The following is a 16,577-nucleotide window of genomic DNA, read 5'->3' as shown; positions in this document are numbered from 1 at the left end:
CCACAATGCTCTAAAGCTAGAACTCAACCACAAAAGGAAGTTTGGAAAGAACCCAAATACATGGAGACTAAACAGTATCCTTCTAAAGAATGAATGGCTCAATCGGGAAATTAAAGGTTTATTCTTAATTAATTTATTTAGAGAAGCAGGGAGGAGAGGGGTAGAGGGCAGAGAGAGTGAGAGACAATCTCAAGCAGTCTTCACGTCCAGCGCAGAAGCCAATGTAGGGCTCTGTCTCACAGCCCAGGGACCATGACCTGAGCGGAAATCAAGAATCGGCAGATGCTTAACTGGCTGAGCCACCCAAGCACTCCAGAGAATTTCCTTATGATGAAATTTCAGACTGAACTTGACAAGGGGAAAGTTATTGCTCTTAGGGCATAATTTCCAGGCGATAATTAGAATGAAAATTTTTGTAAAGGGGCCGGTAAAAACTAGATGGAAGAAAAAGGGAAACTATCTATGAATGAAATTAGACCACAGTTACAGAAGTTTGGTTGTGATGGAAGAAGAATTTGGAAAGAAAACTAGCGCTTAATGAAAAATATTCACTAAAACATTTTAAAAGAGATTTGTTGATTTAAAAGAGATTTGTTAGGTTAAGAGATCTGTACATGTTTAAGGTAAAGAAATGGGCTGATTGATGTCTAGCCCTCTGGAACGTTCTAAATAAGAAATTAAGTGTTACTATATTAATTTTCACATAAAAATAAGATGTAGTTCTATATATGGACTTCAGGAGAGTAAGTCACTTTTACATTATATTATCTTCGTGGTGGTCTACAGACTCCTCATGATCTGCCCAGCAGTATGGCTCTCATCCATATAGCTGGTACTTGTTTCCTTAATACCTTTGGGAGAGCCACAGAGGTCTCTTTGCTATTCCTCAAACATGCAGGACAGTTTTCTATTTTAGGTCCATTGTATTTGCTGTTCCCTCTGCCTTGAACACACTCCTTCCCCTCGATACCTGCTTGGCTAGTTCCTTACATCATTTGGGTGTTGACTGAAATGTACCTTCTCAATGAGGCCTTCTCTGATTTTCCTATTTAAAACCAAAATATTTCATTTTATCTGGACCCTACTATTTATTCCCAATTCCATTCCTTCACATCCCCCCTTTCTTGTTTTATTTTTTTCATAGCACTTAACTCTCCCAAACAAATTGTATGTTTTACTTACTAATCTCATTTTTTGTCTTCCCTTACTAGAATTTAAAGTCCATGAGTTCAAGGACTTTCCTAACACTAGACACTAGAACAATATCTGGCACATAATAGGCACTTACTAAATGTTTGTTGCATGAATGAATGAGTGCAGTATTCTTTGTAGAAACTGATGTGAGAACATTCTTCTTCTTCTTCATTAACATCATTATTAATGAGCATGTTGGATGCTATATATGGAATTGGGCTTCATATATTTTCTTATTCGAGTTGTCAAACTTTTTCTTTTTTTCTTTTATTTATTTGAGAGAAAGAGAAAGGAGAACCAGGGGGGAGAGGGAGAGGGAGAAGCAGACTCTCCACTGAGCAGGGAGCCCAGTGTGGGACTTGATCCCAGGACCCTGGGATAGTGACCTGAGCCAAAGGCAGATGCTTAACCAACTGAGCCACCCAGTCATCTGGCCAACATCTATAAAGCACCAAATAGTAAATATTTTTGCAGGCTAAATGGTCTCATCACAACTACTTAACCCAATTATTATAATGCATGGGTAGCCATAGACAAACCATAAATGAATGAGTATGGCTGTGTTCCAATATGACTATTTATGACACTGAAATTTGAATTTTACATAATTTTCAAATGTCACAAAATATTTTCTTTTTTGGACATTTTTCTAACCATTCAAAAATGTAATAACTGTACTTAGCTCATGGGCCATAAAAAAATAGGCAGTGGTCTTTATACCTATAGTAGGTCTATAAGCTGTATTTGCCCACCACTGCTTTTACTGGTTTCTTAAACATACCGTAGTTGAAACTTATTTTCCCATACTTGGTAGGGAGCAACAATGCAGATTAAACCCTAGTGACACATAATTCAAGAATATTCTTTGGCTCCAGAAATTTTCATATTGTTTCATTTTTGTTTTCCTGGGAACCTTATGTTTTCTTTACATGTTTATGATACTAATATTTAAGTGAATTTGCATTCTCTGAGCAGATGCCATATGATAGTGTTGGGGAGGTCTTGGTGGTGTAATAGTCCAGGAGCAAAGCTGGGAAAAGCCCACCCAGGTTTAAAAGTTTGCCTATTTATAGGTGAATAATTTCCGTATGGATGAATCAAGAGTTGTCAGCCAGGCTTAACGCCCATAGGACTGCCACTGTGAATGAGAATTGTGTTGCATTTTTTTTAAAACATCATCCATAACAGACTTCTTAAATAAGTTACAAATGCTTTTAGTAATATAGCTCAGGGATAATTTTAGCTATGCTACATTGGCAGTTCTTCTACTTTAAAAAAATCAGAAAATAACCTATAAGCAGATCAAGCTGTGATTTGAATAAAGCATCATATTTTTCTCAATAAGTACAAAAAGAGAAAAACCATTTTTCATTTGCAAAACGTTTTAACATAAGGCTCTTCACATACTTGATTTTGTCCAGTTCTTATAACAATGTATGTAGCTTTATTAACTATTTAAAATGTGAGAGAACTGGGGTGCCTGAGTGGCTCAGTGGGTTAAAACCTCTGCCTCTGGCTCAGGTCATGATCCCAGGATCTTGGGATCGAGCCCCACATCAGGCTCTCTGCCCAGCAGGGAGCCTGCTTCCCCCTTTCTCTCTGCCTGCCTCTCTGCCTACTTGTGATCTGTCTGTCAAATACATAAATAAATAAAATCTTTAAAATGTGAGAGAACTAACAGTGAAGCTAAGCAACACATCCAAGATCACAGCACCAGGACTTAACTCCAAACAGGTCTTCTGACCATATGAGGTGCAGACTCCTCGCAGAAACTTCAGCCAGTCTTTTGTTTTTATGCTTCACCCTCTCCTCACTGCCTCTCCATTTCTAGCTTTACGTGCTCATAAAGATGCTCAGAACTCTAGAGGTTCCTGGCTCTGCTTCCTGTATTCAGATCTAGGAGGAGGAGAGTGGGCTGTCACGAGTTACATCACTAGCACTGAAGCTACCTACCAGCTACGTTTCCTCCTCCAGCCATGTTAACTACTACACAGTTCTGGGCATGTTCTCTCTTAGTTCCTTAATATCCGGTCCTCCTCCTTTTCTCAATGCCTGGGACCTCTGAAGATTTCACCTCACCAACCAATGCCTAATGAAATGTCTTGGATATGATTGGGCATAGACAGGCAGGAGGAATACACAACCCTGGTGCTTCAAGTCTGGGTGATAGGGAGAATCAGGACATAGAGTCTACACTTAGGCAGCTGTGATGGGAGCTGGTTTTGAGGGAGGTGGTTCTCTTGGTTTAAGTGTGTCGACTTTGAGGTAATGATGGAGCTGCCTTGTAGACCTAGTTTTCTATCCTCCAAAAAAGTAAAATGGAGAGATAAGTTTAACCAAATATCTGAGGCGACAGCCAGATGGCAAAATTTATAGTTAGAATCAAAGTCTTTGTGTTACTTTTGAATGCTTCTTAGAGGTCTCATTTAAATAACCTCTATATTAGGCTATCCATGCCTTTTTAATGTTGTTTAGAGAGTGTAGGATTGTTGTAAATACTACACACAATTTGGGATGGTTGCATATCTTATGAATCAATGGGTGGCATATAAAAAGATTCCTCAGGGTGCCTGGGTGGCTCAGTGGATTGGGCCTCTACCTTGGGTTCAGGTCATGGTCCCAGGACTGAGCCCCATATTGGGCTCCCTGCTTGGGGGAAGCCTGCCTCTTCCTCTCCCACTCCTCCTGCTTGTGTTTCCTCTCTTGCTGTGTCTCTCTCTGTCAAATAAATAAATAAAGTCTTTAAAATACAATAAAAAAAAGATTCCTTAACACACCATGTGGAGAATGTTACAGAATGTTATTCTTGAATTGTTTACTCTTCTTCACTTTGGCATTTATATGGTACCTTAGATATTTTTGTGTTATTATCATTATATTTTGTGCTTTTTTATTTGGTTAAAACTGCCTGCTATTTATATTTTAACAGATACAGGCTTTTTAAAAAGCCCCTTTCCACCCTTCCCCTTTCCTGACCTCCTTTTTTCTTTCTCCATCATAGAGAAATGTAACCCCTGAACATAACCCAGAAATCTAGATGCAGGCCAGTTGATGTCTTAATAGGAACAAGAAAAGGACTTATTATTTCTCAGTACCTCATTGAGAGAAAGCACATGATATTTTATCTACTCTAAATTAGAGAGGATAAGGGAGTGGGCCCATGTATTATCACATGAATGTCCTAATCCTGTCAAATGGCTTAGTCAAAATGAGAACGGTAATGAATTTAAACAAGTACCAACAACGCTGCACAAACAAGTGCTGGTATATCATACCAGCCTGTACCTACAGGAGCAAAGCTGTGGTTGCATTTTGTCTTTGATAAGAATCGTGCTGACTGGCCACGGCAGACCATGCTGGGTCACCCCCTGGTATTCTGTCACCTACCAAGACTCGAAAGGACACACGGATGTTAAGTTCTCTAAGCACTTCTAGACCAAGGCAGTTTTATAGGTTGTACCTTTAGGTCTCTCAGTTCACAATCTAGTGTTTTCTTGAATGCACTGCATTATCTTGTAAGTTTTTGGACTTAACAAGAAGTCATATGTTTTCATGGACTCCTCTCTTTTCCATACAGATGTCCGGAGGGTTTCTTGGGAGAATATTGTCAACATCGAGACCCCTGTGAGAAGAACCGCTGCCAGAATGGTGGGACATGTGTGGCCCAGGCCATGTTGGGGAAAGCCACGTGCCGATGTGCCTTGGGGTTCACAGGCGATGATTGCCAGTACTCGACCACACACCCCTGCTTCGTTTCTCACCCTTGTCTGAATGGAGGCACCTGCCACGTGCGTAGCCGGGATGACTATGAGTGCACCTGCCAAGTTGGTTTTACAGGTAATAACAAATGTGACTCAGGGCCACATTTTTCTACTCTCAGCAGATACCCTTCTTTAGCATCTCTAAGATCTTGACTTGCTGCTCTTAAGGATCCTCTAACTCTGGTATGCGTTTAACATTATGATAAGGAACTAGAGTGTTCAAGACAACTATCTTTAACTTCCTTTTGAGAGTTCTAAGAGGAGAGAAAGAGAAAGGCAGAAGTATTTGACTTCCTAAAGTATGTATGTCAAGTTTGGGGATCAGAACTTTACTTCACCATCACTAGAAGAAAAGCTATTTGTGCTATTGATTACTTGCTTCTTGAAATCTCTCCCTAGACATTCAGAGCACTGATTTTCCCAGTTTTCCGTACTCTGACTATTCCTTTTGTTTCTGCATTGCCTTGCCCTCATCCGTTAAATTTTTGTGTTCCTTGGAACTCTATTTTGAGCCCACTTTTGAGGCATATCACAGCTCCCCCAACTCACTATCTCCAGTGGGTTCTGCCGTCATTATCTTCATCAGTTGCTGGTGACTTTTTTTTTTTTTTTTTAAGATTTTATTTATTTATTTGACAGAGAGAGATCACAAGTAGGCAGAGAGGCAGGCAGAGAGAGAGAGGAGGAAGCAGGCTCCCTGCTGAGCAGAGAGCCTGATGCAGGACTCGATCCCAGGACCCTGAGATCATGACCTGAGCCGAAGGCAGCGGCTTAACCCACTGAGCCACCCAGGCGCCCCAGCTAGTGACTCTTAACAGTCATCCTTTTCACTCCACCCCTACCCTGACATTCAGGCTCATATTTCTAACTATCTGCTGCATATTATACTTAGAAACTTGGCAGCGGTGCCTCACACTCAGCATGTTGATATAAATGGGTGGTGGTGACGTTTAGTCCAAGTATTTCAAACTAGACCCCTCCTCTCCCTTACTCTTAGACTCAGGCGCCTAATCTAGCCCCTGAAGCAGCTCTCACCTGTCTACTCTTCTCTCTTTCCTCTCCTGCTCTCAGTTGAGGTCCATCTTGTCTATGTTGGTGACAGCTCAGCCCCCATCTGGGTTCCTGCAGTTGTTCGCTAACTGGTTTCCTTGCCTTTACTTTCTCCCTGTCTTGCTCACCTGTCCCATTGCCACATCTTTGATCATAAAAGCCAGTCTTCTCACAAACTCACCTACTTAAATGCCCAATGATTTTTATCATCTGCAGAGTCAACTGCAAACTCTTTTACATGGCTTTCATAGCCCTTCATGGTCTCAGCCTTACATCTTTTTATAGCCTCACTTCCCACAAGCATCTAGCTCTAGTCACACCAACAACATTCTCATCATTTCCTGAAAATGTCATACTTCCTGTTGCTGCCATGCTATTGCACACCCCTTTGCCTGGAATGTCCTTTTCTATAATTGGTGATTGCCCAATGTTATTTAAAATTCTGTTTTAGTGACTTTTTTGTGATTCCTTTAGGCAGGTAGTCTTTATGTTCTTTTATCTTATATGTCACATTTTATTGTAATACTTTTTTTATATGTCTCTCGTCTGACTAGATTATGAGTTCTTCAGAGGTGGGTTTGAGCTTTATTCAAAATGAACCATAGATGTTTATTAAGTTAGATGAGGAAAACAGAACCATTCACTATTTTGTCCCCTGCTACACCAGCATTTCTGTAAATATGATTAGCAAAAATTAAAAACATACTCAGTAAACTAAACTGGATTGGTTAGTTTGGAATACTTGTTTTACTGATTTTTCATTAAAAGGGGTTGGTAGAGGTAGAGGATAGTTAGAATGGCCCATTATCTTCATCATGACTATGACAGAATTATTGTTGTGATTCATTGAAGAGATTTGGTGGTTAAAAGAATAATTTTTTCCTCATTGTTAGTTTTAAATTGTTTTGCTCCCCAAAAGAAGGGAAGGCCTAGTCATTTAAACCATTTTAATCCTGACTAGCTGAAATGGCAGTAATATCTTCTTTTTATTTATTTATTTATTTATTTTCAGCATAACAGTATCATCATTTTTTCACCACACCCAGTGCTCCATGCAATCCATGCCCTCTATAATACCCACCACCTGGTACCCCGACCTCCCACCCCCCCGCCACTTCAAACCCCTCAGATTGTTTTTCAGAGTCCATAGTCTCTCATGATTCACCTCCCCTTTCAATTTACCCCAACCCCCTTCTCTCTAACTCCCCATGTCCTCCATGCTTTTTGTTATGCTCCACAAATAAGTGAAACCATATGATAATTGACTCTCTCTGTTTGACTTATTTCACTCAGCATCATCTCTTCCAGTCCTGTCCATGTTGCTACAAAAGTTAGGTATTCGTCCTTTCTGATGGAGGCGTAATACTCCATAGTGTATATGGACCACATCTTCCTTATCCATTCATCCATTGAAGGGCATCTTGGTTCTTCTTCTTATTAATTAAAATGTTACTCTGAAATGATCCCCATATTAAAACTTCTTCCTTTGCCATGAAAAGGATCTCTTCTTGGTGTTCTGCAGGGCTCTGATTATTTTCATACATCTGCCACTTTTCTCTGTGTTTGGGAATTACAACAGTTAAGTTTACCCTTTTGGTTTTGTGGTAGCGCTTAGACTCTGCCTAGTCAGACCTTCAATCATAGCTGAAGAAACAGAGTTGGGAAGTTAGTGCCTGTATGTAACAAAGGTTCAAGACCTTTCTGTTTCAGTTGTAGGGAAATACTCTGTACACAGGGTTTTCAGAAGGAACCATTTTTATCTCTTCTCCACTGTAGGTAAGTTCCTCTCAGAGGAATGAAGAAAAAATACGAAGAAGAATTTTAGTTCCTTCTTTTTCTCTCTGCTTAGCATCCTAAAATACATATGCTGTGCCCAGTTTTTTTTTTTTTTTTAAGATTTTATTTATTTATTTGAGAGAGAGAGAATACACACAAGTGGGGGGAGGTGCAGAGGCTAGAGCAGACTCCCCACTGAGCAGGGAATCTGATGTGAGGCTGCATCCCAGGGCCCTGGGATCATGACCTGAGCTGCAGGCAGATGCTTAACTGACTGAGCCACCCAGGTGCCCCTGCTATGCCCAAATTTTTATTATACCTTTCGCCTTTGATGTGACATTCCTTGGTAGAGAGCATGTCTGTGTGCTCATGTGTCACCTCCTTCTTTCTTTTAGAAAAGTTGTCATGGCTTTCATTTGTTTTTCTATGAGCTTCATATATTTGGGTGTTTACCTAGACAGCCAGTTGGAATACTAACAAGTTCAGGAAGTTCTCATAATCTCTAGCTAAAAACAAAAAGCTTAAGCTGATGAAAACAAAAATCCATATGAATACCAGATTTACTAATAGCGTGGGAATTTTTTTTTTCTTTTTCTACCTCAAAGACATGCCATAAGATCCAGCACATCAGTCTTCTGACTTCCTCTTGTATTTTCCTGCCTGAGAGTCTGCAAGACTTACCTTTCTAGACCTTTATTCTCATGACAGCTTCTAGTTTTTTTCATAGATAAGTAGCCAGAGATTCTTCATCCTCATCAAAGACATTAAGCAATATTTATAGCAAGATCACAATTAATGAAATGTTCCCTAGGATATGTGTGTGGATTGTGTTTAAAGGAAATAAAAATAGCATTGACTTGTTTCTATCATATAAGAGGTCTGTTTAGTAACTATATATTGTGGAAAAGATCAATGCATTTTATTCATTCAAAAGACATGCTTTGGGAGTCTACTACAGGGATCCTGCCCCTGCCTGCATGGTGGGTGATATAATAAATGGAAACAGAAAATTTGGGGTCTGCTTATGTATGTGCAGATGTGTGTGTGAGACAGAGAGTGATTTAGGGAGCTGAGAAGGGCAATAAGGTAACTTATGAGTAGAATTGTCGAGTGGGAGTTCACTAGGTAAACAAAAAGGAAGATGGCATTCCAAACAGAGGAGCAGTTTTTGCAAAGACAAGGTGTGAGACAGTAGGCAGATCCAGACCCTTCTTTGTCCCCAAAGGGACAGATGGAATTCTCCAAGGATCGGTTTTATATGACTAGCCTACAGTCCCCTCCATGTGTTCCACTGGGTCTTTGTATTTGGCTGAGGGCCCTAGGGAGTGCCTATATTAGATGATCTTGAGGAGGCTCTGATTTGAGCTTCCTGTGAAGTTCAAAATTGCTTAGGGATACTCCACACAGTAAGTAACATTAGTTGGGTGGGAGATACGGGTTGTTGAGGATGGGGCTGGCTCTCACTTCAGTGGGCAGCACTGAGTTCTTCTCTCCTTCTTTAGGTAAGCTGTGCCAGTGGACTGATGCCTGCCTATCTCATCCCTGTGCAAATGGAAGTACCTGTACCACTGTGGCCAACCAGTTCTCCTGCAAATGCCTCACAGGCTTCACAGGACACAAGTGTGAGACTGATGTCAATGAGTGTGATGTTCCAGGACAGTGCCAGCATGGTGGCACCTGCCTCAACCTACCGGGTTCCTATCAGTGCCAATGCCCTCAGGGCTTCACAGGCCAGCACTGTGACAGCCCATATGTGCCCTGTGCACCCTCCCCCTGTGTCAATGGTGGCACCTGCCGGCAGACAGGTGACTTCACGTTTGAATGCAACTGCCTTCCAGGTAAGAAGAGCCCCTAGTGTCCTGGGGTTGGGGGATACACCTTCAACGCAGGAGGAGGGTGGTGAGTGTGGCTCAGTTGCTCCTTCAGGAAATATTCTTTGCAGCAGGGAAAAGGGGAAATAAGAATTTTCTGTGAGGTGGGTTGCTGGTGAGGGAAGTGTTTTATGGGCTAATAGGGTCCATAAACTGAGTAGGGGGTAATTTAACATGTCAGAGTTTATGATGATGAGTGGCTAGGAAATTGTTTATTGTCTTTTTTGGAAGAATAGCAAGAAATAAGAGAAACAGCTCTGAGAAAGATAGGTCTATGGAATGGAAGGGAACACAATGAGAATTAGATGTTGAAAAATATGTGTGATTAGTAAAGTGCTTTACACTGAATTGACAGTAATACTAGGTGATCAACTTTCCTTTATGCTTTCTCCTCTGAAGGAATAATAGATTATTTTCCTACCTATCTAAATGTACCCGCCCACCTTTTGTAATGTTCCCTGGGCTCCTGGCCCTCTCCGTGTACCCTCTGAGACTTTGGGTAACCTTGCTCTGACTTGAAGCCAGAGAATTTTGAAACAGGTAGTGCTGTGTTACCCAGTGGGCACTTTTTGATGCGTGCTGATAGATAAGGTATGGCACAGCCAGACATAATTACAAAACAGAAGCCAAGAAAAGAGCAACGTATGGGAGCTTGGGTCCCAGGGTTCCATAGAGATGGAGAAAGGAGCAAATCTGGCCAATTCTCTAACCCCTTGTAAAAAATGAGGAGGAGGCTGAAAACTGAGAATTTTGATTGGGAACAGAACATAAGCAGCTGGAGCAGATGAATTACTAAGCAACAAAGAGTCTGTTTTTATACAAATATCCTTAGTCCAAAAACAAAAGAAGGAAAACTGTAGGGGGGAATAAAGTGCTAAGTAAGCAGAATTGCCTCAAAAAGAAGTTGTTCCAGCTACTCTTCAAAATGGGGATCTTAGATTCTGGTCTTGTGGATGTGGTTCACATATAATGGGATTGTGTGTTTTATCTTTTGGGGATTAAAGGTCATATGTTGGTCCTTGGTATAAAACCAAATGGTAATTAATTCATTTCATTCAGTAAAAATTTATTGACTGCCACTTGTTTTCTGGGCACTGTGCTATGTGCTTAGAAAGGAGTGATACAAGATGCTGCCACATAATAAAAAAACTTTTTACCCTTTAACTATAAGCCACAAAAACAAGCTATTAATTATATTGCTTTCAGTTTCTCTTTCAATGAAGAGTAGGTAATAAATCATTCTAGACACTAAATAAATTTTATTGACAGAATATTACTGTCATCCACATTATCTTGTAGAAGATATAACTAAAAGGTATCTTTCTTCACTCCCAAGTTTGTTGGCCATATTCCAAAGTTTAAAGAAGGAGCCAGAAATACAATTTAATTTTACATATATTCTGATACTCTAATGATCTAATAGTCTAAGTGGCTGATAATTGAGGTTAGCATGATTTATTGTTGAAAGCTAAATGTGTTTTTTCAGTTTCAAGAAAAATTTTTTAATAGTTGCCTAGAACAAGAGGTTGATTTGGCAGAGAAATACTGACGGGAAGTCAGAGAAGTCAATAAAGGAAGTTTTTAGCTAAGAGAGAGTGATTGTTCACTCCCATAGTCTGCATTGTTACCCATTAGCCATGATAAGAACCTTAGGGAATTCTTAGAGTGTGTCCAGGAAAGGATCTGTCAAACCAGAATAGTATCTCCTCCTTGAGAAAGGAAATAACCAGGGATTCCACAGCTGAGAGGCTGCCAGTGCTTGTGGGATGGAATAAGGAGATCTTGGCTGTCTCTTACACTCTGCTTGTAATTGAAAGCAAGACATTTGTTTACTCACTGATGGGGTGTGTGTGTGTGTGTGTGTGTGTGTGTGTTGGGGTTCGGGATGGGGATGCAGAGGCGGAGAGAAGATTTGGCAAAGAGAAAACTAACATTTATTCAATGCCTTTTATGAATTAGGCACCGTGCCAGGTACTTCTGCTTCCTTTAGCTCAATTATACAAAAACCTTGGGGATAGGTATTATTTTTCTAGTTTTTCCAGGTGAAATAGCTCAGGTTTGGAGATGTTAAGAGATTTACCCAAAGTTGCACAGCTAACATGTGGTTAGGCTGAGGTCTGAAAACCAGACAGGTTATTTCTAAAGCCTCTACATCTTACTGCATCACACTGCACTGTTTGTCTATCCCTGAAGGTGCTTTGAAAATGTGTGGCACTTTTTTGTTAAATGCTTTGAGATGTTTGGATTAAAAAAAGGGGCGCCTGGGTGGCTCAGTGGGTTGAAGCCTCTGCCTTCGGCTCGGGTCATGATCCCAGGGTCCTGGGATCGAGACTCCGCATCGGGCTCTCTGCTTGGTGGGGAGCTTGCTTCCTCCTCTCTCTCTGCTTGCCTCTCTGCCTACTTGTGATCTCTCTCAAATAAACAAAATCTTAAAAAAAAAAAAAAAGTAGGAGATACTTCTAATTATGATCAAATACTCTTTGTAATATATTAACCTATGTATGGCACCATACAGACATTTTAGGATAGTTAAGTAGACTAGTTCTTTTCTTTTGGGGTTTCATGATCTCAAACAGATGACATCAGCCTAGACAATGTATAAAAAGAAATTTAAAAAGAATTCAAAACAATAGATGATGCAGGATGTATTTACACAGTTTGCAAGATTTTATGCTCATTGTTTTTATGTCCCAGGTGGAGTTTGGAAAGTTTAACTTTATTTCCATGTAAGGAAATAGTGCCTCGAGATGATTTTTTCTGAGAAAGTCCTTTTCTTAATGCAATACCATTCTCCTTGCCCCTCCTTCCATTGTGCTCTGCACTATTCAAGAGACTATAATATCACTTAAAATAATAATCACTATCTCAATGTAAATAACACCCTTATTTGAAGGGAATCATTGTTTCAGTTCTAAAAATGGAGAAACCAAGTCACCAGGAGGGAAAAAGGCATGTTAGGTTATTAAGCAACTCCCATGTGTGCTTCCTGCCACATTTCAAGTCGTTGCACTTTTAATTGAGGCCTACCCTAATCACCCTATTTCAAACAGTAACCAGCTCCCTCCCCCCCTAATTATTGGCCCTGGTCGACTTTTTCTTTTCTTTTTCTGTAACACTTATCATCTGCTTAGTATATAATTTGCACTATATAATTTACTTCATTATGTCTATTGTTTATTGTCTGTCTTTTCCAAATTCTGCCGCCTCTTCCCCTCTTCGGAGTGGAAGCCAGAATCTTTGTTTTTGTTTAGTGATGTATCCCAAGCACCCCAAAACAGTGCCAAGTTCATAATAGGCACACAAATATTTATCAGCTAAGTGAGTTTAGTATAATATCATAGTATTGAGAATGTAATTTTGTTCTTTTCATTTTCTTCCTGGTATCATACATCCTAGACTTAGTACGCTTTCTTCTTTAGTTCTTGTGTACTCTGGTACTGGATAAGAATTTCAGAGTCCTTTTCAACTCTGAAAGTCAGTGAACTGCACATAAGTTAGTGACTATATTCAAATGGTCAAGTTATAGTTCTTTTCCTGCAAAGGACACTATAGTTACTGTGAGTTGATTTTTAAATTTTTATTGTTGAAGTATAGTTGACATACAATGTTATATTAGTTTCAAGTATACAACGTAGTGATTTGACAGTTTTATACATTACACAGTTCTCACCACACTAAGTGTAGTCACTGTCCCTATGACAACACTATTACAGTATTAGACTATATTCCCTCTATTGTACTTTTCACCTCCGTGATGTATTTATTTTATTACTGGAAGTTTGTCTCTCTTTATCCCTCTTACCTCTTTTGTCCACCTTCCCACCTCCACCTCCTTTCTGGCAACCACCAGTTTGTTCTCTATATTTAAGAGTCTGTTTTGTTTTTTAGATTCCACATATAAGTGAAATGATATGGTATTTGTCCTTCTCTGTCTGACTTATTTCATTTAGCATATAATACCTTCTAGGTCCATCCATGTTGTCACAAATGGCAAGATTTCCTACTTCTTATGGTTGAGTATTTGAATATTACTGTAAGACTGAGGGAAAGGGAATTAAAACGGAAGAAAATGGCCAATCTTGTGTAACAGAGAAAGAAGTGTTTCTCCACAGAGGGAAGAAGAAAGGAAAATATTCAAGAGGGAAGCAATAGAATCAGACCAAGGAATCATATTTCATCTTCTCCTTGGATGATCAGCTGTTAATAATCCAGCTCCTTTGTGGGTTGCCATTAAATAAGTCTTTAGCAGAAGCACTGAAGAGAATAATTTTAACATAAGAGCAACATAGAAAATAAATTATTGAATCATTGATTTCCAGTATTTTTGCATTAGGGCCAAATAATGGGGATCGAATGAGTTAGGCTGGTTTTTTATATATGGATACTTTAAAAAGTAGCCCAGGTAATCAGAGAACAGTGGATTGTTTGTATCTATTGGCTGTGCCTTGTGAGTTCACAGTTTGATTGGCGAATCCTCAGTGTGCTTTACGTTTCTTTCTCTCCTACACCTCTGTGTTCCTCTATTATTTTTTTAAAAATTATATAAAAAGCTGTCTGATCTATCCTCTCCAAACAACAGAGGTTTATTCTTTGTGAACCACCTCTGTATTTTACAGGCTGAGTATATGTGATAGCCCTATATCATTAAAATAAAGCTTAAGCCCATTTTGTGGCTTTTGTGTCTGAGCTTAAAAACTGTTAGAAGTAATCCCCTCTTGCATTCTCATACGCAAGGGCATGCAGCTTTCTCTTGGGTATTACTTTTTTTTTCTTGGGTATTATATTAATCATACTTTTGCAGGTTTCTCTGGAGCGATGCAGAAATGATCATACCACTTTCCAGGGTACATTATTTTAGTTCCAGTTTTAGTTGATGTTCCTGGACATCTTTCCTATTCTCCTATCCTTTCAGTAGGAGTTTCAACCATGGTATCTCCTTAGCTTTCTATCACCTTACCCTGCCCACCTTGCCTTTTTATATAGAAATTATTCTTTTTTTAAAAAAGATTTTATTTCTTTAGAGAGCGTGAGTAGGGGAGGGGTAGAGGTGAGGGGAGAGAGAGAGAGAGAGAATCTCCAGCAGACTGCACCCTGAGTGCAGAGTCTGACATGGGGCTCCATCCCATGCCCCTGAGATCATGACCTGAGCCAAAAATCAAGAGTTGGACACTCAAGTGACTAAGCCACCCAGATGCCCTAGAACTTGTTCTTTATGATGTGTCAAAGGCACCTATTTCACTGAAGTGCCTTCAGTGCTCCCAATCCTTATGGGGATTGGAGACCTCCGTAAGGTCTTTTGGTAACTTTTATACCTCAGCGCTTATCAAGCTGATTGTTTATTTGTTCCTCTTTCCTAGTAGACACTCTCTTTTAACTCCTCCTGCCAGTATCCAACTTAGTGCATGGCACAAAATTGAGACCCAGTGAATATTTCACAAACGAATGAATTGAATGTGATAGAAAAGAGAATTATTGTATTCAATAATTAAAAAATATATATATAATATATATATATACCGAAGTTCTTTTGATTTACCTTATTCAGTTTTTTTACTTTTTTAGTGATGAATTTAGAAGAGTGGAGATCATTAGGGAGATACCAAGAGAGGTGTCCAGGGGCAGCAGCCTGGGTGGGTGGGGGCTCGGGGATACATGGGCCAGTCATGAGGGTCAACAAGCTCATCTGGGCCCATTTGGAGAATGGAAGGTGTATGCCAAGAAGACCAACTGGACCAGTATGAGACCAGTTTGCTTTTGTGACAGATTTCTTTTTAGGGGATTATGGGAGAAAATAGACTTGTAGCTCTTTTTTGCCTTTGTCCAGTTTCAGATATTCCTGGTTTTTTCCTCACTTTTTCATCCCTGTGGACTAAAGCTCCTCCAGAGGACTTTTACCCTGGTATGAGAGAATCCTAGTTGTGTCTTCTCATCTTCCTCTTTCTGCTCTCTTCTTTGTATCTCTCCAGAAGCCCTTTCACTCTCACACATCCCAGCATCCGAAAGTGGAAAGATACAGATGCTTTCTTGAGAGATGCTGTTCTCTGTGTGGGATGACAAGCTCAAAAAATTCTTTTCTGCTCCCCACCCTCACTGTTATCATTTATCAGTTACATGAGCCATGATTTTCTAACAGCACAGTCTTAAAATGTTCCTTCTAAGTTTAATTTCTCTCCTTTTGGCCTTTTAAGGATGTGAATTGGCTTTAAGCCGTTGACTCCTTTTAGTATGGTCACGTGAGCCTCTTTGTAAATCTGCTACACCCATCCCACCCACAGGTCTGGAGACTTGTCTCTTTCCCTTTCCCCAGAACCTTAAAATACATTTTTAAGAAGTGATTGCACTGTAGCTTATTCATATAAGCCTTACCACCACCTCCTCTCCTTGGGTGGACTTTCTTACAAGAATTTGCTAGCTAGTTCCAAAAAGAGGTCTGTATCTCTATTTTTAAAGCATAAATCCTGTCTTAACTCTGGAGGAGAACTGATTTGGCTTGAATTTTCTCAGACATGGGAACTTTTAACCTTAGGTTGGTTTTTCAGATTTTTACAAGGGAACTCTGGGTCCCAGACAGCATACTGTTTGGAACTGGTTCCGTACTGGCTTCTGCCTACCAGCCATGTAAACTTAGATAAGTCAGCCATATGGCCCTCAACTTCTTCATCTGTGACATAAAAGGATTAGAGTAGATACTTTCTAAGGGCTGTTTAAGTCTATTCATATATAGTATTAGCTAATATGTATAGATCACTTATGCATCAGGCACTGTTTTAAGTGCATTCGCCCCAATAGAATAGCTTTAGTGAGATATAATTTACATACCACGTAGTTTGCTCTTTAAATTATACGATTCAAGGGCACCTGGGTGGCTCAGTGGGTTAAACCTCTGCCTTCAGCTCAGGTCATGGTCCTGGGGTCCTGGGATCGA

General features: G+C 39.9%; 1 protein-coding gene across 1 annotated transcript in view; it reads left to right on the top strand.

The window, feature by feature from the left end:
- Positions 1 to 16,577, top strand: part of NOTCH2 (notch receptor 2) — a 166,716-nt gene that overhangs the window by 72,300 nt on the left and 77,839 nt on the right. The window contains exons 3-4 of the mRNA XM_059377115.1: positions 4,772 to 5,031; positions 9,284 to 9,619. Coding sequence (XP_059233098.1) covers positions 4,772 to 5,031; positions 9,284 to 9,619 — 596 coding nt within the window. The remainder of the gene's footprint in view (positions 1 to 4,771; positions 5,032 to 9,283; positions 9,620 to 16,577) is intronic.

This window comes from Mustela nigripes, chromosome 14 (genome assembly GCF_022355385.1).
Source record: "Mustela nigripes isolate SB6536 chromosome 14, MUSNIG.SB6536, whole genome shotgun sequence".
NCBI lineage: Eukaryota > Metazoa > Chordata > Mammalia > Carnivora > Mustelidae > Mustela > Mustela nigripes.
The sequence above is the reverse complement of the archived record's forward strand: the minus strand, read 5'-3'. Positions and strand labels throughout refer to the sequence as shown.